At 33.8% G+C, this 26900-nt stretch overlaps 1 protein-coding gene across 1 annotated transcript in view; it reads right to left on the bottom strand.

Moving 5' to 3' along the window:
- Positions 1–4985: 4985 nt before the first annotated feature.
- Positions 4986–26900, bottom strand: part of Bche (butyrylcholinesterase) — a 79295-nt gene continuing 57380 nt past the window's right edge. The window contains exons 3-4 of the mRNA XM_052180356.1: positions 13940–14106; positions 4986–5597 (exon numbers count right to left, since the gene is read on the bottom strand). Coding sequence (XP_052036316.1) covers positions 5473–5597; positions 13940–14106 — 292 coding nt within the window. The 3' untranslated portion in view covers positions 4986–5472. The remainder of the gene's footprint in view (positions 5598–13939; positions 14107–26900) is intronic.

Below are 26900 nucleotides of genomic sequence, written 5' to 3'. Positions count from 1 at the left end.
AACTGAGGAAAACTGGCAGAAAAATTTTATGCTTCTGTATGAGATCAGGGGAATTTTTAAACAAACCCATTTCAATAAGCTTAAAAATATTTAATAGCATATGAAATGGAAATTTCTGGTTTCTTTTTAAAGGCAGTCATGTCAAATGATTTCTTTACTGGGACAATTGGTCAAAGGATGTTTTGCTATAACAGACATGTAAAAGAATGTATGATATTTACAAGGCAAAGGATGTTTTGCTATAACAGACATGTAAAAGAATGTATGATATTTACAAGGAATAGAAATATGATCTTACTAACAGTGGGAGCTGGAAAATTGGTTTGCCTTGCTCTGCCTTGCTATTCTTTGCTGAGGATATGCATGCATTACTTCACCGTGAATTGCGTTGCTAAACTTCATTCCTGGTGAGTTCATAGAGAACCTCACCAAAGAATTTCTTATGAGGTTTCTGTGGTTTTTGAAGACGCGAGCTGATTGGTGAGCTTTATGGTTTCTTCTGGATTGAACTTCAGTTGCTGATTCATATGTGGTGTCTGCTGAGTGAACTGAAGTTTCTTTGCTGGTCTTTGTGTGATGCTTGCTGAATGGAGTGGTTTGTAGCTGCTGATTAATGTTTGATGTGTGCTAGGAGACTACACTGAGAAGAATGATGATGGCAATTGCCCCAAACAACTATCTCTAAACAGGTCTACTTCCACTGTGTTGTAATAATTTTTTCCACTATACTGGTGGGTGGCGGGCTAGAGAGGTATAACCCTCATTAGAGTAGCTTAAGAAAACTTTATGCCCGCAAGTATTAGTATGTGTTGAATACATATGAATATATTTGCTACAGTTGCTACAATTGGTTCTAATGTAACATAAAGTTAAGTTTATTTACATTTTGTAACTAAATGAATTTATTTAATGAATGTGTATTTCATTTATTAAGTAGATTATATAATTTTATATTAGTTATAATGTTTAATTAGGTAAATATTGTGTGACCACCATACTGCTTTTCTCATCATCTATTTTCTATCAGATGGAGCCACTTAATAAATTTCTTTATACTATTTCATTGATGGAAGCTAAGAGATTCTTTGTATAAATGAATGTGTATACATGCATGCAATATTGCTTTTCTATAGCTGTAATAAAATACCAAGACCAAATGAACTTATAGAAGGAAGTTTTTATTTTGTGCATATGATTCCAGAAAGTTAACAGTCCACAATGGGAAGTATGGTAGCAAGTATCAGTATCAGGTAGCAAGTGGTTTGAACAGAAAACTGAGAGTTTACATCTTTAAGCACAAGTAGAAAGTGGGAAGGGTGAAAAAGATATAAGATGATGCTATGTAATCTCAAAGTCTGCACACAGTGATACATTCCTTCCAGCAAGGCTGTACCTCTTAAACCCACCAAAAAGCACCAACTGGTGATCAAGTGTTTAAATATCTGAGCCTGTGGGGGGACATTCTCCTTCAAACTACTGTATTTTCTCACTTGCAAAAGTAGTCTCCCCACTCTTAGTAGAGGACGGATACAAATATATCCCTCCTAGTATTGGTCACTCTGCCCTTGACTAAGAAAATTGATCCTTCCATGTACACAGAATTCATAATTACCTTCCTTGAAGGATATACAGGTGTCCCTCTGTGCCTATCAATTGGTGTTTATCAATCTTTAAGAAGTCTTAAGGCTAGGAGGCCCCTAGAAGTGAGGTAAACTACACTTTTTAAAGAATTCAATGAACTTTATACTACATTCAAATAGAATTCTGGAGAATGATTGAGAATAGATCCTAAGGATCTTGAATAGTGGTGAAAAGATCATAAAACTGGATCAGGCTGAAATTATTAATATGGATCCACTGAATGGCTGTTACATACTTAATATGGAAGCCTTTAATGTTAATGTTTATTTGATTGGAAGGCTGTGTATTTCTCAAATGATATTGTATTTAAAAAAGAAGTAGAATGGCTGATAACACCTGACTGACTGTTAGTGAAGGGAATTTTAAGACTAGGAAATTTGGAATGTTGAAGTAGATAATCTGTATAAAACATAATCCGTCACAGTGTAAAACCCTAATGTCATTCACTACAGAAAATGGTGAGTGGGTAACATGAAAAATATTAACACTCCAAATGCTGAGACACCAGTACATTTGAACAGCCATTGTTCTTCTTTTGTCTGATCTCGCTCTGGAAGATAATGATGCTCAGTAAATAAAATAATTGTAAAGGATTCAATTGGTCCCCTGAGTAACAGAGGTTAGGTGGCATCATTGAATTGTTCAAGACACAGAAAATATGGTATTGTAATGAACAGTGTAGGCAAAGCAATATGTGTAATAGCCCAACCCAGAGGGACCTTTGCTATTGGAAAATTAACCATAGTGTTTTTAGGAATGAAAGAGAATACTACAAAGTGCTTGTCTCATCTGTGTATGCAGAAAAGCTCTCAAATAAGTTCAAGGAAGGATAAAATCAGGAATCTTTGCCCATCAGTTTCCAGACTTGTGGCTGTCAGAAGACCTAGAATTTCTTGATTGAGGGCAAGGTCAGTTCCTCCTCATTTAGGATCATGTTAACATACTGAAGCGTTTTATTTTTAGCCTTTCTCCTGTTCTTTCCTGGAGGGATCTATGGCTTTTTACTAGAGTAAATAGACAGTGAAGAATATAAACAATCAGATTTGCTTGGCCTAATGTGTACTAGTGTTTAACTGACATTAATTCCAGCAAATCTGGAAAAGTCAGTTGCTTGCAAAGGTAGAAGAAATACAAAATGGCTAGTAAGTAAATATAGTCACTGTTGTAGATATGATTATAATTGATTTGAATGATTCTGTCTTATTATTTTAAAACATGTATACATATACATACACACAATCATAACTTTTTGTTTTCTTCCCTCTATATATTTATCATGCAATGATAAAGCAATTAAGATAATATTGTTTAAGTGTAAATCTATAGTGTCATATTTATGTTGTAAGACACCACAAGACTAAGCATTGTCCAACAAATTTGCTAACTATTCTAAAATGCATAATGCATTTGCAATTGTTCATGGTATAGTTACAGTATGTTAGATGAAATTATTACCTGCTTATTGTTTTCATTTAGAAATTAAAAGCATAACTTGAGGGAATGTAGCTCTCTGTCATTCTGACAAGGGATGCATTTGTAATGAATAATTATGGTGGTATCTTGACAGCATCTGGAATCAAGTTAATCCAAGTGAGTTTCAGGCCATTCCTGTGATTTTCTTGATGAGGATATTTGAAATAGGAAGACCAGTCTTAAACATGAGATGAATCTGACAGTGGCAACATAGATCCAAGGACATGAGAGAAGGGAATTTTGCTTTTTACCTGCTTGCTCTAACCTTTGATGTCTAGTTCATAGATCCGCTTGCAGTAGTACACTGTCACTGGTCTTAGAACCTACTTCTTTGAGATGCAAAACTAGACTCAAGGACAGATGCTCTGGAGAAATTCTCCAGGCTTACACCTAACACATTCCAATGTGTGTATTTAACAACTTCTATCCTCGAGGACTCTCCAGGGTGAGGCAGACATTGTTATAATACTAGCTATATTCCATAAAGCACTCAAACAAACTCTCTTTTAATATATTCATTAATTCATTTTGTCTGTTCTATTCCTTTAGAAAACTCTAATACAAATTTGTATTGATCTTTAGATCTATTGGAGGTGACATATTTTTCCCCTTTGTGTAAGAAAGTTGGACTTTTACTAGACTAAATAGACAGTGAAGAACATAAACAATCAGATTTGCTTGGCCAGTTGTGTATGAGCGTTTAACTAATGTTAACACCAACAAATCTGTAAAGGTAAACTGCTTGCAATGGGTAGAAAAAATACAAAATGGGTAATATGTAGACAAGATTATGATTGATATGAATGATTCAATCAAGTTATTTGAGGATTTAGGAAATTACTCATGAATTAACTTTTTAAGGCATGGCAAATAACACTTCACATTAAGTATATTTAGGCAAAGCTTCCTTCCCTCTACATACTCCCTTTTCAAATAAGTTTGTAATGAGAACAGGTGCTGTTGAGTACAGTACATACAAGCATGATAGAGAATTTCACTAATTCTTGATTTTCTTGCATTTTTCCATCAATGTGCAGATTGTCCTATTCATTAGTTATTGAGCTAATTCTCTCATAGCTAAAATTATAATAATAATCATCCAACAATTATGATTGGCATACATTTAATTACATTACTTTTTAAATTATCTTTATCATTATAAACTTCAGCATATAATTTTTGAAAATGAAAAAGTCAATATAAGAGAGTTATTTTTTAGAAGAATGAGACTTGTTACATTAGTTATTATAAAAAATTTGAACATTAAACCATTAACATAAACATTTTTCAGTATATAAGTAAATGATCAAAATAATGTTTTGATTTGTCTTAACTAGCAACACTTATTCTCATACAATGTAAAGTATACTTATTTGTCACATTTTGACAGTGAACCACAAACTCACCTAAATTAAGGGACATTTCAATGCCTTTATTTGGTGCTAGAGCAATTGTTCCTCAAGTTATAACCATAAGGAATACTGAATGATGTGGAGATTGCATTTACAGACATTTAACATGTTAATAATTTAAAACATTTTTTTTCGATCTGTGAATATGTTAAAGCTGGGATCTCTGAGAGGTTCCAGACACTGATTTTTTTTGTCCATCCTTTAGCACAGTATGGAGGTAGAGGATGCTATTCTAGAATTCCTGTGGATATTAGAACCACATATTTTCTTTGGCTGTTGAATTCTGGATAGGACATGATTCATGTGAGAAATCATGCTCATAAAATGATGCCTCGAAGCATGATTTCTCTCACAGGAGAGCCAGTAGTCATGATTTTCGACAGTACCTGGTATTCCTTGCTTTTGTTGTTGGCCATGTTTTATTTCACCAAAACTTTTCCCAAGATGTGGTATCTCTTATATTCTCTCTTGCCTCTACGTATATGGATAGCCAAATTTTTGTTTGTTTTACTATTTGATATTGATATTAGACTTATGAAAAATATAGGCAACAGTAATATAAATTACAGGATCCATTGTTTCAAAATCTAATTCAGATTTTAGTAATAGACTTATGTAGGTAGCTCTGAAAATATAGGATTGAATAAAAGCACATGATGTAACTTTTAGGTAAAAGCTGTAATGTTATTCAGAAAAGTAATATTAAAGCAGCACATAATTAATTTCTGAATGTTTACATTGTGAAGATTAATAAAAAACAACTTCTAATGACTCAGTTCTGAGACATTAGGTAAAATACTAAGTGAAAGTGTAAGTAATCGATATTCTCATTTGGCATTTCTTCTCTGCTGTGTAATAGCATTCTTGGTATTTATGGAGAGAGCTACTTGTATTTTTGCCTTCATCTACAGGAAAATGAACATTCTATAAAGGGTAAATTTATTAATTAGAGAGCCGTACAGCTCTCTTTCTTGCTAGTGTAATCGTTAAATTGATTTTTCCAGTCCATCATGTAATTGCTCCAGCGATGGAATCCTGCCTTCCACTCTTGCTCTGTTTCATCAATACCTCCTGTAAAAGATGGAATACACTGCATTAATCTAAAGTTTAATCTCTATTTACATTACCTGAAAATAATTTTAATTATAGATGCCATTTTCTGCACATTATACTTCACAGCAAGATTTTTAGTTTTCATTATGCACTATCAGCTTCTTCCACTCTCTTTTTATTAGATATGTTCTTTATTTACATTTCAAATGATTTCCCCTCAACCTGTTCCCTCCAAAAGGCCTATAAGCCATCTCCCCTTGTAATGTTCCTCAATCAACCCCCTCCCTTCTCTCACTCTTAATATACCTTTATGTAGTACATTAAGCAATGCAATAAAATGTGTAGAAATGAAAATAAAGTGAAAGTACAAATTGGATCATGTCAATTTATATTATATGTCCTTTCATTATTTTCCAGGAAGACATGTAGATATTACTTCTACTATTTAACTCTTATTAGAAAAGCTTCGTACTTCATGATACAAAATACAAAACAAGGTGCTATCGTCAGTCAACATAATTACATTTGTGACAATTTACTGATATATAAGGAGAGTTTTGCAATTATCATACCATACAGATTTTACATTCATTAAAATACATTTCATTCCATATATACTCAGTTGCATATGTTGCTGATCATGTGAGAGCAGCTTAATAATTCCTTTATAAAATAGAAAAATAACTAAGGAAATATTGACCTTCAAGTAAATTGTGAATCACAGCATTTTCCTGTGATGATTACATCATTAATCATTATTCTTCATGTATAAATGTATTTGTTTGAAAAGAAAAAAATTTAAAAAATGGAAAGGATTAGAGGATAAAGTGGAAGCATTTAGAAAATAAAAAAGGAAAGTAAATTTATGGATTGAATTTATAGTAAAATATTGATTACATAATTAAAAATTAAAGCAATATTTTCTTCATCAGAAGAAGATATCTATGGGTATTTTTCAGTTGCTTTTAGAGAGAATTCTAATTTCTTCTTCTTTATCATAAAAAAACTTTATGGTTTGGACATTGTGATGTGACAAAGCACTATAATATATTATGCCATGGTTGCCTTTTGAAGAGATTATATCTGTTGAGGAGCCTTCCTCAGAATTTCTGGAAAGAGTATTTTTAAGGCTCCCTCTACTGATGTGCTATAATGGTCACTAAATGGAAATATATATATGAAAATTGATTTATTTCATTTGAGATATGAAGAATGGTAAAAGGAGAACTTATCCATTCATTTCTTTAATATATGTAAAATAAAGAAAACTAGAAAAGTCAAAACCTATACAAATATATAACATAAATTTAAAAATTAGAGTTATTAATAACATTTATGAAAGTCATGCGGGGCCAAACTATGTCAGTTAGTTAAAACAAGAACAAACAAACAAGCCCTATCCATCCTTAGAATTAAGTGTTAACAATTTTTTACCCGGAAGAAATAAAAATATATGAAATAAAATTATATTTAATTATGCATCATATAATTAGGAAAATTCTATTGCAGAAGTTTAGTCATCTGTACTATTTCTTGAATTAAAAAATTACTTGTCATAGGCAAAATTAACATTAAATATTTCCTTGATATAGAAAAGGATACTTGGAAAACCTTTTTAAAAAATTATTATAAATTAAATAAAACGTACAAATAAATATAACAAAATGACAAAACTAGCATATTCTTGATACAAACAAACAAACAAACCAAAAGCAGCACTGCCTGAGGAATGAACTGTAAGTCAGGATGAGTATAATAATGCCAAGCAGGAGAACCCTAAATGAAGCAAAAACCAATAAATCCAGGAATCAACAAGAAGGATCTCAGCATAGGATGTTTTTTCGATGGCTAGGTGGAAGCTATAAGCATATAAATATACGTATATAACAATTAGAGAAAGATGAGGCATAGCTGCTTAACACAGAATTTAAATTTCTTAGCATGATGCCCAGGACGCTTTGTTCAGGGTCTCTGGAATCAGGCTCCCTCTCCAGCAGGCTTTCCTATTAAGATTCAGTGCAGGTGTGTTCTCTTAAGAACTTTCCTCATCCTGGACCATGCCTCTGCCAATTCATTATGAATTAGCAGGCACCATTCTTATGTGGGGCTTCATGGACAGTACAGTTCTGTCCAAGGGCTTCGGAAGGGACCATACATACATACACTCTTATATACGGTTATCATATTAATTGATGAAAATGAAAAGAAGGAAAATTATATTGTCATACAACATTTGGTTATACTACACAGAATTGCTAGGTGCCTACTATTTTGGAATAACAATCTACATGAACCCACTATAAACACTTAGTTCTTTAGAAATTATTTTTATTTTCCTAACTTTTAGTATTTTATAGATAATTTATGACATGATTTATTATCTTTTAAATACTAAGAATTTTGTGTGATTTGTATTACCTAATGTTTTAAAATCCAATTTCTTTTTGAAAAGAATTTATATTAATTTTGAAATTCTATAATAATCACATCATATCCCCATCCCTTTCCTCCCTCCAACACCCCCAAATGCCCCTCCTCTCCTGTTTTCTTTTCCTTTTTTTGTTTTTTTTTGGGGGGGGTTGGTTTTTTGAGACAGGGTTTCTCTGAATCGCCCTGACTATCCTGAAACTCATTCTGTAGACCAGGATGGCCTCAAACTCAGAAATCTGTCTGCGTCTGCCTCCCAGAGTGCTGGGATTGCAGGCGTCCGCCACCACCAAGCTCCTTTCCTGTTTTCAAATTCATGGCCTCTTTTTTCTTTGTTATGTACATATATTTATATACTTGTAGCTGCCACCTAGCCACCCAAAAAAGAAAACATCCTATGTTTATTTTAGTGAGAATATTGAATGATATTCTGAAAAGAATGTTACACTACTATTAGTTATTCCAATGTACAATTTAACAACATATTAACTTTTTAAATATACACATAAATTATATACTAAACATGAAAGAAAGCTCCTTAAACTTTTGAAAACAGTCAATGACAACAAATGTAAAATCAAATTAAATTCAGCAAAGTTAAAATTGTTCTTTACAATAAGATAAATAACAAATAATGCAGTCTAATTTTCTAGACAATTGTCTAATTTCAAAGTGCTAAATGAACAGAAAACACGAATATTTATAATAATATTTGCATAAATCAATTCACCTTAAGTTATATTTTGACCCAAGTATTTCCTGAAAAAAGAAAAGTAATCCCCATCTGAAATTCTATGGCATATTAATTGGACATAAATATAATGTGATTTTACACATATGAATATGAACAAGCTTAATTTATTTGTATGTATTGATTTGTGACAATTTCTACCTAGTACTAAAATAAAAAAGATATTTTAAAATTTTTAAAATTCATTGCATGTAGTTCTTTATTGGGGGAGAGGCTGTGCAGGTAAGTGGAATGAACTGAGATGGCAGAAGAAGGCATCTAATTTTCTGGAGCTGGGGTTATTGGCATCTATGAGTTGTCCAACATGGGTGCTAGAAAGCACAGAGGGTCCTCTGCACAAGCAGCTTATACTATTAGCTCTTGGGCCCTCTCCCAGATAGTAAATTTAATTTTTATCTAATTTGTTTCTATGAGTGATTTAGGCATTTTTAAATTGCTTCAAACTGCACAAACTATGTTACTAGATATAAAACAGGAACAGTTTGCTATATTTGCATATGTTTGGTGGGTTGTGGATAAAGGGGAGAGTATAAATGAATAATTTTATTTGTTTATTTGATGACCTGCTGGAATAAAAATGGAAAAGCAAAGTGGATAGGCCTGGGATGCTGTATTTAAATTCATTTTTGTAATCATCGTTTCTTCTCACATTTGTGCCTCGTCTGCAAATAAGACTCTCTTTTCTTTGAAAGTGATTACTCTTCTTTGTCTTAACAATGAAAAGAATGAGCAAACATCAAGCAAAACTGAAATACTTTTGTTAAGACTGAGGAAAGGGGGATGTTTTTGGACCCTTGGGCAATGATATGCTGAATACAATTGAAACTTACATTTCATATTTCTGAGGATAAAACTCGTGGCTCAGGGCACCAGAACTTTTGTGAGGGTTTTGGTAATGAATGATACCTCATTATTCTGTTCTTACACATACAGGAAATGAGAAGCCATCTCTCAATTTTTGCTCTTAAAAATTATTTTATTTTATTTTTAATAAGAACTCTATCTGATCTTACAGGTAAAGGCCTCACTCTCCCAACGACTTCATTTCTAAAGGACCCATCTTCTAATACCATTGACCTCAGAGTTTGGATTTCAACATATGAGTTCAGTATACAAAATTTCAGTGCACAGTAAGGAATTAAAAAATGTCAACAATTTCTCATGAAAGTAGAGGAAGAATTCAAGTTGACAATGACTTTTGCTATTGATCTAAAAATCACCAAATTCATGAACTGAACACAGGCTCACTGAAAAACCATAATTTCTATCACTGCCTTACTTGTCTAAGTTCAACCTAAAATTTGATAACTCTTTAGGTAATAGGTCAAAGGTATATTAATTTTCCTGTCACAATTTTGATGTTGAATGAGATGACAGAGAGAGAGAGAGAGAGAGAGAGAGAGAGAGAGAGTCATATTACAATGGGGTTGGGTATTGTAAAGGCTCCATGTACTATGACAGAAGGATTAAAAATTAATTTGATTTAATCATAAAGCTAACTATGCTTACTTACATAAATTTAGGGGATCAAAATTTCAGTCCTCATCTTTGCTTAAGCAACACTTTAAACACTGAGTCTTCTCCCCAAACCCTAAGTGCACTTAAATTTAGATGCGGTCTTCTTTGGATTCAGCAAGATACACTGTTCAACAGTTATTCAAGCAGTTGAGAAGTCATTGTGTCTGATGCATTTCCTTATGAGATAATTCAAAGCTAATATATTTTTCATAAAGTCCATCCTTTATTCTTAATGAGAGATTATTGCTATCACTGATGAAAATGAATAATTTCTGTCTCTTTGTAAAAATAAGTAGGAGGTACTATACTTCAATATTCTTACTGCAAATATGAACTTGAACTTATGACACAAACACTGAACATTTTATTTTTTGAGGTCTATGTAATAATGGCAAGATATGGACTAAAGTACAGCCTACAAGTGAAGTGCTGGAATCCATATGTTTAAACAAGTCTTAAGAATCATAACTTTGAGAACATTTATTGCTTAAATGTAAACTATGGCTGAAGTGGTGTTTAGCAAGCTTATTGCTTTCTTATGTGAAGTGAAGTAAGCTTTTCTTGTTTCAACAAAAGTACTCTGCAGTAACTCTTTGAAATATTCTTTTGTTTGTAGAGGTGCATTTGGAAAAAATAAACTTTAATATTCTCCTTATAATATGTGAAACATTAATGGTAAGAATCATTAAACGTTTAAATCATGAAAATTATAGGTTATGGCTTGTGGCTTGACTATATATATTTGTGTAAATGTAATCTCCCAGAAAATTATTTGCTTTAAAACTCAAATCATATAACTTCAAACTTGTTTAAATGGAGTAATTTTAAATGAATACATTGTTCCAAAACACATATATTTTATTTGCCTTAAACTGCATACACATGTGCATGTATGAGTGCCCATGGATAAGTGTATAGTTATTGTTGACTGTTTGGGTGTGAGTAGAGGCATATCACAGTTTGATGTGGGGATATGTTCCTTAATGCCTCCATAACTTCCCACCATATGTATGTGTATACATATATACATATGTGATGTAAAGTCTCTCATTGAAATTGAAACTTGTTATTTCAAATAGGCTGGCTGACCAGAGAAGTCCTCCATACCAAATCTATTTGTTTCTGTCCTCATTGCCCAGGATTGGGGTGTTTGCTTCTATATTTAGCTTTATAAAAGTTCATGTGGGTCTCCATGCTTATGGAGTAAGTTTTTTGTCCACTAAGTCATTTTTCCAGCATCATTAAAATATATTTAATTTGAAAACATCGGGAGTGATATTCAGAATCTACTATATATTTAAATACTAAATAATGTTCAATATACACTAAATTTAACCCAAAGCAAATTAGGACATTTTACATATGCATACACATGTGCATGTATGAGTGCCCATGGATAAGTGTATAGTTATTGTTGACTGTTTGGGTGTGAGTAGAGGCATATCACAGTTTGATGTGGGGATATGTTCCTTAATGCCTCCATAACTTCCCACCATATGTATGTGTATACATATATACATATGTGATGTAAAGTCTCTCATTGAAATTGAAACTTGTTATTTCAAATAGGCTGGCTGACCAGAGAAGTCCTCCATACCAAATCTATTTGTTTCTGTCCTCATTGCCCAGGATTGGGGTGTTTGCTTCTATATTTAGCTTTATAAAAGTTCATGTGGGTCTCCATGCTTATGGAGTAAGTTTTTTGTCCACTAAGTCATTTTTCCAGCATCATTAAAATATATTTAATTTGAAAACATCGGGAGTGATATTCAGAATCTACTATATATTTAAATACTAAATAATGTTCAATATACACTAAATTTAACCCAAAGCAAATTAGGACATTTTACATATTTTGTTTAAATTACAAAGATGTTTGTTGTCTTCACAGACAGCTGCAGTTGACAAAAATGGACATTTTTGGTGACAGAAAAGATTTTTTCACATGGAGATTTTGCATCAAACTTTTAAAACATCTGGTATATCAATCATGGTACACCAAAAAGCAAATTATTACGGATTCTGTATGTTTGAACAGTAACTCTGTTGCCTTGTCATAAGTACAACATTTACATTCATCTCCTCACTGACTCATTAATTTTTCTGCAAAGTAGAAGCGAACACTATCATTTAAGCAGACTTCGCATAGAGATTAGAATCTGTGGTTTGTGGTATGTTCAATCGTGTCTGTTTTGATTTCTTGGCAGACTGAGTTGCCTCATTGTTACTCACAGCCGGAGGATACAAGGACAGCATTGTTGCTCGGCCAAGGGACACAGAGACCCATCTCTGGATATATATTATGTCACGGAACATTTAGTCATACTCACAGCACAGATATATCATTAACCTCTTTCCAACAGATGGAGTAAAAATTGCAAGCTTGAGGATCAATGTCCCATAATCAAAGGACATGTTAACCTCACTTATCTCTTAGGAGCTTAGGCTTTTTTTTTTCTAAAACTAACCCAAAAATCTCTGAAGAAGAAACCAAAAAGCGTACATTAATACTTTGACAACAAGAATTGAAGAAATAGCCCATATGTGATGGCTAGTTGAAATCAGTCACTTTTTATTAATTAAAATGATTCTGTATATTAATAAAAACAAAACACATCTAAATTTAGAACAAACACCAATGATTTAAAGTAACATTAAAATACTATCCATAAATATTTAAATTTGATCATAAATATTAATTATTTCTCACTAAGACAATATATTTAAATGGCAAAATAAAATTTAATAATTAAAAATTAAAATTGACAATGCTACCTTCACTGTTTCATTAATAAGTGTTCTGTAGATAAACATAAAATGACTAAATTAAATTGAGTTAAAAACAAAATTTCTTGAAAAATGAGTGCAAGTTCAAGAAAATATTAAGCCTACTGATAATAAAGAATCATTGTACACTGTAGAACTAAATAGCACTCCGTTAACATTTACTTTGACATGTAGTAATATTAAATATAATTGTAATTTATGAAGATAATTACTAATGTTAGGCTAAAAATATATCTAGTTAATAAAGCATTTTAGAGATATAAATGTTAAATATTTTCTTAAGATTAAAATTAGAAATTATAGTTATAAAATTAAGGCAACAATTATTTCATGTTTAATATTAACTGCATTTGAGAGAAAATGCACTACTTATTCTTTCTGCATGTGTACAAGTGTTTATATCAGCACACACTCTATTTGTTGCGGTAGGCTCTCTCAAAGAACCTATACCAACAGTCTAGTAGAGACAGTGGAGCTCACTGTCTCTAGACTAGCTACCATCATCCCCAAGGTGTCCCCCTGCCTCAGCCCTCCAGCAGCAGGATTACAGGTAAGTGCTTGCCATAAGCTTAGTTATGCTTAGGACAAAACTTAGTTCCTCATGTTTGCTCAGCAAGCTCTTTACCTGATGAGTTTTCCATCTAACCAAGGCCACTATACTTCTTTTATTTTTGAAAATATTTTGCATACAGTATATTCTGATCAAAGTTTCATTGCCCTCATCTTCTCTCAGATCCACCTCATTGTCCATTCAAAGACATAACTTTCTCTCTTTTTCTCTTTATAAAAGTATCACATTTTGGCATTTGACCCAAAAAATTTCATAATTTTGCACAATGCACAACCTATTAAAGAAGAAAATGGGAAAAGGACATACCTGTCATTTCCAAGACCTTTGGAAAAAATAGTCTCCAGAATTGGCATTGGGGAGCACGGAGTTTAGAGTATATTTTTGATTTCTCTGTGTTCAGGGTTAGGTATTTTTGTTCAGTACTTGTGAAGAGAGGCCATATTGTGCTGTTGCCCTGGGTCCCATTGGGATCTCTAGAAAATTAAACAGAGATCATATAGTTTTTATAAAATCATTGTTGGATAAAAATATTGTCCTCTGAACCTGCTAATAAATTTCAAACAAACATTTTAAAATAAAAAATAGTGGGTCCATTTAGATGACAACAAATGAACTGATATTCAGGATGTGTAGCATAAATAAACTTCCTTTGTAATATCCTGAACTATCATGTTAAATGAAATTGTAGGAACTGAAATTCAGAGTATTTGTTTTGGTATAATATGAGAAACACTTTAAGTTTTAGAAAATATGTCTTGATTTACACTTAACCACACCCTAAAAGACAATGTTAGTTTTACCCTGTTATCTTTCTCTATCTCAGCCATAAAGGTTTTACTGTTACTTTTAATTTTAATAGTCCAGTTATAATAGCCAATATTAATACCATTGATTCAATCCTCTTATGGCCCCTATCGCATTCTGCTAATTCTCATTAATATAGTCTGAATATAGCATTAATCATCTCCTTATAATACTTTGATCTTACTCTTCTACAAAAGGGGCATGACTCATTTTAAAATCCTCTTATTGATCTTCTGATTTACTCTTTAAAAATTCTTTATTGAAACCAACAAAATGTTTCAGTAGGTAAAGGCACTTGCCCCCAAATCAGATAACTTCAATTTTTTCCTAGGTAAAAGGAGCGAATTTATTCCTGAAAGTTGTTCGTTGATTTATACATAGATTATATTTGAGATACACACACACGCACACACACATGCACACACACACACACACACACACACACACACACACACACACACATATATATATATATATATATATATATATATATATATATATAAATACAATCAAAATTTCAGTAATTTTTACTTGAATTCAGATCAAATTAAAGAACATAATAGAAACACATTTCTTAGTATTTTCAAGTATATAAACCATTCAGTATGAATTAAAATCATTCTCTTTAACATCCATCCTTATTTCCTTAACATGTTAGAGTAAGAACAACTGTGAAAACAAAGAACCATCAGTGCAAATCATACTGAAACAAGGTCTAATGGAGACAGGAATAGCACACATGAAAAAAATCACCAAAGAAATGGATTTTGCGTAAAATAATGGAAGGAAATTATGAACAGAACCAGAAAAAATATTTGAGAAAGCCAAAGAAGGAATAGAGATAGTGTGAATATGAGCAATGAATCTATTACTTACTTCAAATAATGATAAACAGTGTCTTCAAGGATTAGAGCCAAGAATCTAGTTTAGAGTTAGGATATTATTTTTGTCACATTTATATTTGACAACCTGAAAAGACAGTGGTATTTTACTTGCATATGTTTACTCTTATTCAAGGGAGCTGAGGCCTCATTTGTAATGTGTTATGTAGAACACTATGTAAGCCTGTGATGTATTGGCATTTCTTTAATAAAGAGAGGTTTGAGGTGACAAATTAAAAATTCTTTCTATTGTCTCAGATTTTCTCCTTATGCAAAATTACAGGAGCAAAAAATCTACTTGAACTTTCTATAAACTTCCTAATGAAAAACTCCATCATCCATATAGGATTTACATGCTATTATGAGAAAGACATTTGCAAGCAATTTTAGGAGATATAAAAGTTTGAGATTGAGAGAAAACTCTGGCATGATGAAAGTTTGGAAGAAAAGCTGATGTTCATCCAAAACAGTTATCTAGAGGCAGATTTTACCAGGAACTTGTATTGAATAAGCCCCATAAATTCACATTTCATCACAGGCGCAGGAATACTCAAGCATGAATTTAGGAACTTTAGCAATAAATAGCTTCCTGATGGACTAGTTGATTTTATGTAGGAATTGGATGATTGAGTACAGATTATTAATAACCAGCTATTTAAGCTATACCAGTATCAACTTAGAATTGAAGCTTCCAGCTTTAGGGTATTATTTGAAGGAGGTCAAGAGGAAAATGTAGCCTGATCACAGATGGCACATTGCCTGGGAGAATCACAGAGTTCTTCACCTTTCTTTAAAAGCTATAGAAACCAACAGGTCCAGCTGCTGGAGGCTGGATATTAAATAAAGAGAACCAGTGGTGTGATTCTAAATGGTAATTTTGATGCGGCTAAACTACCCACTTTCATTATAATTCCTCTCTAATTAACTTATGGAAATGTTTTAAATGCACACTCATTCCTGCAATTGGGACCTAAGACAGAGCTGATTTTTTTTTTCTTTTTTTGAGTTCAAGAGCGGAACAGTAATAGCAAATTCAGTGAGCACTTAGCAGGCTTTGTCATTTGAAATGACTTATAATGTACCACATTGTAACTTTGGGGCAATAAATTTCCTCTGCTCATGGATGCAGATATGGTTTTCAAAAACATGACTGAAGCAGCTATTCAAGTGACAGAACAATTTACTCTCTAATTTGAACAAATCTCACAGGAATTGAAACTTAAAAAGTGATAGAATTGTCTTCCTGACTGTATCAATTAAAAACTTGTGAAATGCAGTGTATTTCCCAGATGCATGATTCTGAAGCAGGATGTAATTGAGATCTCACTTATAAGATACATTTGAACATCTTGAGTTTTCTATTTCTGTAAAATATTTTCTGCTTTTGTCACAAAATAAAGAATTAAAAGTGATTATAACATAAAATGTTTCAAGAAGCAGTGAAAGTTTATTTTTATGGTCAGGTATTTTTCACTTTGAGATATAAAAAATGTTCAAAAGTTCAGTTATTATAATTTTCTCTTATATATATGTGAACAGTTATGAAGCACAGCCAAGTTAACCGACCAAAGTGATTATTTTTTCTGCCTATGGTACAAAACTGTTTTCTGCATCATATTGTCAGACATTTAATAGTTTCATTTATGGAATTTATTAAGAAAATCATAAGTAATATTGTAGGTTATCCTGGTAAGAAATGGTGAGCATTTAGTTTGATATTTCAGTTTTCTTTCAAAATGCAAACCCAAATGAGGATAGCCACACAAACAATTCTACGTCTAACAACAAAATTGACAGTAAGCAACTATCTTAATATCTTTTAATATCAATGAACTCAGTTCTCCAATAGAAAGATAATGACTAACAGACTGGATACGTAATAGGACGCAGCATTTTGATGCATACAGAAAATGCACCTCAGTGATAAAGAGAAATATTACCTTAGAGTAAAAGGGTAGAAAACAATTTTCCAAGCAAGTGGTCACAAGAAACAAGCTAGAGTAGCCATTATAACAGTGAATAAAATCAGTTTTCAACTAAAAGTTATCAAAAAAGATAATGAAAGACACTTCAAATACATGAAAGAAAAAAAGTCTACAAAGATGAACTCTCAATTCTAAATATCTATGCTCCAAATGCAAGGGCACCCACATTCATAAAAGAAACTTTACTAAAGCTCAAAGCATACATTTCACCTCACACAATAATTGTGGAAGACTTCAGCACCCTACTCTCATCAATGGACAGATCATGGAAACAGACACTAAAGAGGGACACAGTAAAACTAACTGAAGTTATTAACCAAATGGATTTAACAGATATTTATAGAACATTCTATCCTAAAAAAAAAAAAAAAAAAAAAAACCTCTTCTCAAAAAAATATACCTCTTCTCAAAAAAAAATATATACATCATGGTACCTTCTCCAAAACTGATCATATAATTTGTCATAAACCAAGCCTCAACAGAAACCAGAAGACTGAAATAATCCCATGTATCCTATCAGATCGCATTTGATTAAGACTGGTCTTCAATAAGAACAAAAACAACAGAAAGGCCACGAAGATATGGAAGCTGAACAACACTTTACTCAATGATAGCTTAATCAAGGAAAATTAAAGAAAGAAAAAAGACATTTTAGAATTTAATGAAAATGAAGGCAAAATGATGCTGAGAAGGAATTTAACAAAATTCAAAGTCCCTTCATGGTAAAAGTCTTGAAAAGATCAGGAATTCAAGGATCATACCTGAAAACAGTAAAAGTAATAAAAACAAATCCAAACTTATGCAACACAATGAAAGCAGAACTAAGAGGAAAACTAATAGCTCTAAAAATGCCTCCAAAAAGAAACTAGAGACAGCATACACTAGCAGTTTAACAGCACATCTAAAAGTTCTAGAACAAAAGTAAGTGAATATACCGAAAAGGAGTAGATGTCAGGAAAAAAAATCAAACTCAAGGCTAAAATCAACTAAGTAGAAACAAAAAGAACTCTACAAAGAATCAACAAATCCCATAGCTGATTCTTTGAGACAATCAACAAGAAAAATTAAACCCTTAGCCAGACTAATCAGAGGGCAGAGAGACAGTATCCAAATTAACAAAATTAGAAATAAAAGGGGAGAAATAACAACAGGAAATTCAAAAAATCATCAGGTCCTACTACAAAAGCCTATACTCAACCAAACTGGAAAACTGGATGAAATGGACATTTTCCTAGAAAGATACCAGGTGCCAAATTTAAAACAGGATCAGAAAAATCATCTAAACAGCACCATAACCCTTAACGAAATAGAAGGAGTCATTAATAGTCTCCCAACTAAAAGAAGACCCAGGACCAGATGGACGTATTGGAAAATTCTATCAGACCTACAAAGAAAACATAATGCCAATACTCTTAAAAATTTCCACAAAATAGAAACAGAAGAAATAGTACCCAATTCATTCTATGAAGCCAGAATTAGGCTTGTACCTAAACCATACAAAGACCCAACAAAGAAGGAGAATTTCAGGCCAATTTCCCTTATAAATTTTGATGCAGAAATACTCAATAAAATGTTCACAAACCTAATCCTAGAACATAATAAAACAATCATTCACTGTGATCAAGTAGGCTTCATCACATGAATGTAGAGGAAACTAATAGGGATGGTTCAATATATGGAAATCCATCAAAATAATCTACTGTATAAACAACCTCAAGAGGGGGGGGGAACACATATTCGCTTCATTGGATGCTGAGAAGGAATTTAACAAAATTCAAAGTCCCTTCATGGTAAAAGTCTTGAAAAGATCAGGAATTCAAGGATCATACCTGAAAACAGTAAAAGTAATATACAGCAAACCAGTAACTGACATCAAACTAAATGGGGAGAAACTTGAATCAATCAAACTAAAATCAGGGACTAGACAAGAATGTATACTCTCTCTTCCTGATCTATTCAATATATTACTTGAAGTTATAGCTAGACAACAGTTAGACAACAAAAGGAAGTCAAATAGATATAAGTTTGAAAGGAAGAAATCAAAATATCATTATTTATAGATGTTATGATAGTATACTTAAGTGACCCAAAAAATTCCAACAGAGAATCCTAAACCTGATAAAGAGCTTCAGCAATGTATCTGGACATAAAATTAACCCAAACAATTCAGTAGTCTCCTTGTACTCAGAGAATAAACGGGCTGAGAAAGAAAGGAGGGAAATGGCATCTTTTATAATAGTCACAAACAATATGAATTATCTTGGTGTGACTCTAACCAAACAAGTGAAAGATCTGTAGGCCAAGAAGTTCAAGTCTCTGAAGAAAGAAATAGAAAAATACCTCAGAAGTTGGTAAGATCTCCCATGCTTATGGATTGACAGGATTAATATAGTAAATATAGCCATTCTTGCAGAAAGCAATCTACAGATTCAATGCAATCCCCATCCAAATTCCAACTCAATTCTTCATAGATTTAGAAAGAGCAATTCTCAAATTCATTTGGAATAACAAGTAACCCAGGATAGTGAAAACTATTCTCAAGAATTAAATGACTTGCGGGGGAGGGAATCACAATCCCTGACCTCATGTGATACTACAGAGCAAAAGAGATAAATCTACATTGTATTGGATACAGTGACAGGCAGGAATTTCAATGGAATAGAATTGAAGACCTAGAAAAGAACCCACACATCTATGGTCACTTGATCTTTGACAAAGAAGATATGACCATTCAGTGGAAAAAAGACAGCATTTTCAACAAATGGTGCTGGTTTAACTGGCGGTCAACATGTAGAATAATGGAAATTGATCCATTCTTATCTTCCTGTACAAAGCTCAAGTCCATGTGGATCAAGGACCTCAACATAAAACCAGATACACTGAATCTAATAGAAGAGAAAGCAGGGAAAGGCCTTGAACACATTGGCATAGGGGGAAAGTTCCTGAACAGAATAACAATGACTTATGTTATAAGATCAAGATTCCACAAATGGTACCTTATGAAACTGCAAAGGACAGGGTTAATAGTACAAAAGGGCAACCAACAAACTGGAAAAAGATCTTTACCCACCCTATATCCAATAGAAGGCTAATATCCAATATACACAAAGAACTCAAGAAGTTAAACTCCAGAGAATTGAATAATCCTATTAACAATGGGGAGCAGAGCTAAACAGAGAATTCTCAACTGAGAAACTTGAGTGGCCAAGAAGCACCTAAAGAAATGTTAAACACTCTTAGTTATCAGGGAAATACAAATCAAAACAGCTCCTGAGATTCCACCTGATACCAGTCAGAATGGCTAAGATCAAAAACTCAGGTGACAGCAGATGCTGGTGAGGTTATGGAGAAAGAGGAACACTCCTCCATTACTGGTGGTATTGCAAGCTGGTACAACCACTCTGGAAATTGGTTTGGTGGTTCCTCGGAAAAGTGGACATAGTACTACCTAAGGACCCATTTATACCATTCCTGGGCATATACTCAGAAGATGCTCCAACATTTAATAAGGACACATGCTCTACTATGTTTATAGCTGCCTTATTTATAATAGCCAGAATCTTGAAACAACCCAGATTTCCCTCAACAGAGGAATGGATACAGAAAATGTGATACATTTACGCAAATGAGTCCTTCTCAGGTATTAAAAACAATGACTTAATGAAAGTCACAAGGAAATATATGGATTGAGAAAATATCATCCATGGGACTAGAGAGATTACTCAGTGGTTAAGAGTACTGGCTGCTCTTCCAGAGGTCCTGAGTTCAAATCCCAGAAACCATATGATAGCTTACAACCACTGTAATAAGATCTGATACCCTCTTCTGGTATGTCTGAAGATAGCTACTTGTATGTAATAAATAAGTCTTTTGAAATAAAAAAGAGAAATAATATCATCCTGAGTGAGGTACTTCAGTCACAAAAGAATATACATGGTATGATATGTGGATATTAGCCAAAGTGTGGATGCATGATACAACTTATGGATACAACTCATGGACTACATGAAACTCAAGAGGAAGGAAGGCCAAAGAGGATGCTTCAGTCCTACTTAGGAAGGAAACCAAAATAATCAAAGGAAGTAGCGGTGTAAGGGACATGTGAGGAAAAGAAGAGGGCAAGGGGAAAAAGAGAAGAATCAGATATGGAGGAGATAGAGGAGATGTCCCAGAGGGTTAAGAAATTCTGAGAAGGGGAACAAAATACACTCAAGAGCAAATATGTAGATAAAGTGTAGAGAAGAGACTGAAGTAAAGGCCATCCAGAGACTATACAACCTGAGGATTCATCCCATACACAGTCACCAAACCCAGACACTATCCCAGATGCCAATAAATGCTTGTTGAAAGGAATGTCTCTTAAGAGGCCCTGCAAGAGCCTTACAAATACAGTGGTAGATGCTCACAATCAGCCATTGGACTGAGCGTGTGGTCCCCAATGGAGGAGTCAGAGAAGGAACTAAAGGTGCTAAAGCGTTTTGTAACCTCATAGGAAGAACAGCAATATCAAATCACCAGACCCCAGAGCTCCCAAGGACTAAGGCATCAACCAAGGAGTACTCATGTATCTAGCTGCATATATGTAGCAGAGGATTGCCTTGTCAGGCATCAAGGGGAGGAGAAGTCCTATGAAAGCTCAATAGAGGTCCATTTATAGGGTAATTGAAGGAGGAGAGGTGGGAGAAGATGGGTTCAGGAACATCCTCATAGAATTAGGGGGTCGGAGGATGGAATAAGGGATATTGGGGAAGTGGAAAAACTGGGATATGGGATAGCATTTGAAATGTAAATAAATAATAGATCCAAAAAATTTTTTAAAAAGGAAATAGAACAGAGGTGTGTAGCAGTGGAGGATGCGGAACTGGGGTTGGGTGGCAACCAAAAGGTCTAAGATGCCAGGAGGGTAGAAACCTCCCAGGACCACACTGGGATAACATTAGATGAAATGCTCTACAATGGGGAGGGAAAGCCTTCCAGGGCCATGTCAATAGGTTATGTCCCCCGGTTAGCAGATAGGGGCACCCACCCATTTCCAAAATTTTAATCCAGAATTGCTCCTGTCTGGGGCAGGTGCAGGGACAGGGAGTGTCCTACCTGGGGATCCATTACACATGCAAGCACCAAACCCAGACACTATTGTGGATGAAGAGTTGTGCTTGCTGACTGGAACCTGAAGAGGGTGGCTCCTGGGGGCCTCTACTAGATCCTGACCAATCCAAATGCTGATGATTGGACTGATCTAGGGGTCCCCAGTGTGCTGATGCTAGAATCCAGTGATTGAACTGATCTAGAGGTCCCCAGGGTGGGGTGGGGGAGGACTGAAGAAACTTAAGAAGCCTTGTCTGGTAGGGGCCCTACAACCTGTAGAGGCTTGATGCCCCAGTGTGGAGGAGTGCTGGTGCAGTGTGGTGGGAGTGGGTGGGTGGGTAGGAGAGGGTAGGTGGGTGGGAGAGCTCCCTCATGGAAGCAGGATAAGGAGGGATGGGAGGGAGTGTTTCAGGAGGGTGGGGAGGCAGGAAGAGGGATGGCATTTGAAATGTGAATGGATAAAGTATCCAATGTAAAAAAAAACAAACAAAAAACTGGAGGGTGTATTCAAGAGTTAGAGCTGCCCATTCAATCATTTGGCCAAATACTTCAGTAATCCTATTCATTTATTATGTCAAATATTACTTCAATCATTTTATCTTGAACTTGTTATCTATTATATAAAATATAGACAATGCCATAAATTAGATACTTTGTATATTAGCTAGCAATATGTATTAACTAGACTACAAATTAATACTGTGTAAAGTAGGAAAAGGAGAATGAGTCTCAATGAGAAATGAAATTAGTTAACTATTCTGTGTTTAAAATGACATAGAACTACAAATGTCTTCATATTATTGAGGTATAATGTGATTATTTAATGCATTTATATAATGCATACATAATACACATACCAATTTCTTAGCAACATTTATATGGTGAAAATGTTTCTAGCTATTTAAAATATACACTTCATGGCTTGTATTTGTAATTAACCGTCATTTTTATTTTAACACTATATCTAATACTTTATGCTATTATTAGCTGTCTCATTTTGTCCATGTGATGATTTTGTTTAATAGGACGAGATCAAGTCTCTATGATTATACCCAGGGGCCCTGTATGAGATGGACATAAATGAATGCAGAAGCAACTCCGGCTAATTTGGGGCAGGTGCCTAGTTGTCCTCAGAGGATTTATATGGACACATTGCTCCGAAATTCTAAAGTATTGTTATGTGAATACAGAGTTACCATCACTAAGGCATTAGATGAGTTATAGAGTGTTACTAAAAGAAGGTTAGAAAATAAATATTTAGAAGAGTAAGAGTGAACATTAAGCTCTGATTTCATATGGTGAGACAAGATAACAATTGCTCTAATACTACAGATGGTATGAATATCTATAAAAAGGTGTTTCTAGGGTTTCAATACAGTGTAATGTAAGGAGAAACCACATTGAATGTACTAACTGACCAGCCCATATTGTAGACATGTATTAAAGTACCACAGTACTTTTTATATGGAAAACTACTATGCATTAGCTTTATGTTTAAAAAGTTGAAATGATAGTTTCAATTATTTAATCATGAATTTTTATTCATTTCATGAATTTTTATATGCTACACTATAAGATACATAACTGAAATACTCATAATTTTGAAAAAGTATTCAATAGAGGCAAAGATATATATGTTTTAATCACCTTGTCTGATTCCCACCCCACGAAAATCCCAAAAGCTATCTCCCCTCCCCCTGTTCCCCAATCAACCCTCTCCTGCTTCCCTGTCCTGGTATTCCTCTACACTGCTACATCTAGCTTTGCCAGGACCAAGGGCATTTCTGCCCTTTGGTGTCTAACAAGGCCATTCCCTGCTGCCCATGTGTCTAGAGCTACGGGTCCCTCCATGTGTACTCTTTGGTTGATAGTTTTGTCCCTGGGAGCTCTAGGAGTACTGGATGGCTCATATTGTTGTCCTTCCTATGGTGCTGCAAACCCCTTCAGCTCCTCAGGTCCTTTCTTTAGCTCCTCCATTGGGGACCCTGTGCTCAGTTCAATGGCGGGCTGAAGAGTGTTCCCTTCATATATTCCATGTACTAGCTCCCAGGTGACAGCTCTATCTGGCATAGTTCAGCAAGCACTGTGGGCATCGGTATTTGTGTCTGGACTTTGTAAATGTGTATGGGATCGATCCCTAGGTGGGATAGACTACCCATGATATTTTCATGTTTAAACAAAATAATTGATAACAACATAGAAACTATGTCTAAACTCTCTCCTTCAAAAAGTGAGAAATAGAGTTTGGTGACATCAGGAGTAATGAGGGTCTAATTGAACAACGTATGCATATAAGAATATAAGGCATTCCTTTCTTGACTACCAGAGTTGCCAGATAATGAATATGTTCACATGTTATTTCTGTTATTTTGACATATTTGTCTCCTGAACAGGCAAAACAATTTTCACATAGTAAATAAACCCATAGTCAGTATTTCCATCCATGGTAAAAATAAAGACATAGAATAGATTTGTTTCAGGAAGATAAAGAGCACCAGTCTTGTTAGATTTCTAAAGCTCTTTGGGAGTAAGACAAGTAAAGAAAGAAAGTTCTATTTGAATTCATGTTTTCAACTTATGAACATATGACTCTATTGCTTCGAGACTGCACAGTGGTAGAATACCACTATGTTGGAATTGTGCACAGTATATGACTATGGAGACATTGAAGCAAGCATTGTATGCACAACTGGCCTGTGACCCCAGTGAACCTGCTTCTGCTTTCAATTCCTTTCTACAAATACAGTTTCTTGCCAAGTCACGAATGGACTGTTACATTGATGAAGTCTGAATCCTCCTGGTCCACTCTTAACTTCAAAGCCCCTTAAGTACCAACATTGGAACTTTAGGGAGACATTTCTGGTCTAAACCACATGAGTGAAACAGACAAGGATAAATGACAGAACGGAGAATAACAAACAGAAATGAAAAAATAAAAATAGGGTTTCCTTCAAGTTCACCTAATGTATTTCATTTTTAATAAACAAAACTCATAAGGCTAGATTTGGTCATCAAGTAGACTTTAAATTCATTCTAAGAGAATTTCCTGCTACTGTTAGATATTGATGAATTTGAGCAAGTTTTACTATTTATTTCATATAAATTAAATGCTCTAAAATGTTTTCAATCTTAGAAATATATCAACAATGTTTTTTTCAGTTCAATGAATTAACTTTAACATTTATTCTACTTACTTGCTCAGCTGAAACCAAGTTTAACACCAGTGAATCATTTTAAGCACATTTTATTATAATTAGTCCATGAATCAATTGCCAACAGTTGAGGTATGATCTCCCCATTTTATTCCATGGCAGTATCCTCTGTTTAGGAAATTTAATATTCTTAATTTCATGGCATCCACAAAGTTAATTTTAAAGCATATAGAATTATTCAAATATATTTTTTATTTTTGTAATACATACATATATATAAAAGTTAGTCTGTCTGTATTGCCATGGCAAGGAATAATGAACCAAGTGCCTTATGAACAGTAAAAATTATTTGTCACTGACCTAAAGCCTTTAAAGCCATAATCAAGGCACTGGCAGATATGCTGTCTTTCAAGGACCCACAACTTAGTTCATATTCATTTTCAGATATATTTATTTTTGAGGATAGATGAGAGAGATTGTTCTTCTATGACACAAGGAAATCAGTTTCTTTCTTGAGAATATGGACTATACTACCTAGAAAAAATCGATGGGCTATTAGATACTCACATGTGAGAAAACAGCATTCATTGTATAGTAAGTAAAGAGTGCAATTTTAGACTTCTACATAAATTTCTGGATGTGCTTATTATGCAATTGAACATTAGACACATAAAGATATAAAATATGTACATTTTAATTAACATTATAATATATGGATATAGTATAATATTACGATGTATGGTTAAATAACTAAGAATTAAGAGTTTTAGAGCAAATCAAATTTTATTTACTTGTGAATGCTCAGTGTCTATCCTAAGCCTAAGCAAAATATCCACCTACCAAAGTCTTGCAGTTTTAACTGAATGAATCATCTTCAAAACTTTGGCTGTATTGTTTGTCAATTCAGCATCACTTTTAAAATATAAAATAATTTAACATAGAAATGAATGAACCAACACACTTATGGTCACTTGATCTTCGACAAAGGAGCTGAAAACATCCACTGGAAAAAAGATAGCCTTTTCAACAAATGGTGCTGGTTCAATTTGAGGTCAGCATGCAGAAGAATGCAAACTGATCCATTCTTATCTCCTTGTACTAAACTCAACTCCAAGTGGATCAAGGACCTCCAAGTAAAGCCAGACACACTGAAACTAATAGAAAAGAAACTGTGGAAGACCTTTGAGGACATTGGTTTAGGGGTAAAGTTCCTGAACAGAACACCAATAGCTTATGCTCTAAGATCAAGAATTGACAAATGGGACCTCATAAAATTACAAAGTTTCTGTAAGGCCAGGGACACCATCAAAAAGACAAATCGTCAACCAACAAATTGGGAAAAGATCTTCTCCAACCG

This window comes from Apodemus sylvaticus, chromosome 4 (assembly GCF_947179515.1).
Source record: "Apodemus sylvaticus chromosome 4, mApoSyl1.1, whole genome shotgun sequence".
Lineage (NCBI taxonomy): Eukaryota > Metazoa > Chordata > Mammalia > Rodentia > Muridae > Apodemus > Apodemus sylvaticus.
Note: the sequence above shows the minus strand (reverse complement) of the source record. Positions and strands in the feature narration are given on the sequence as shown.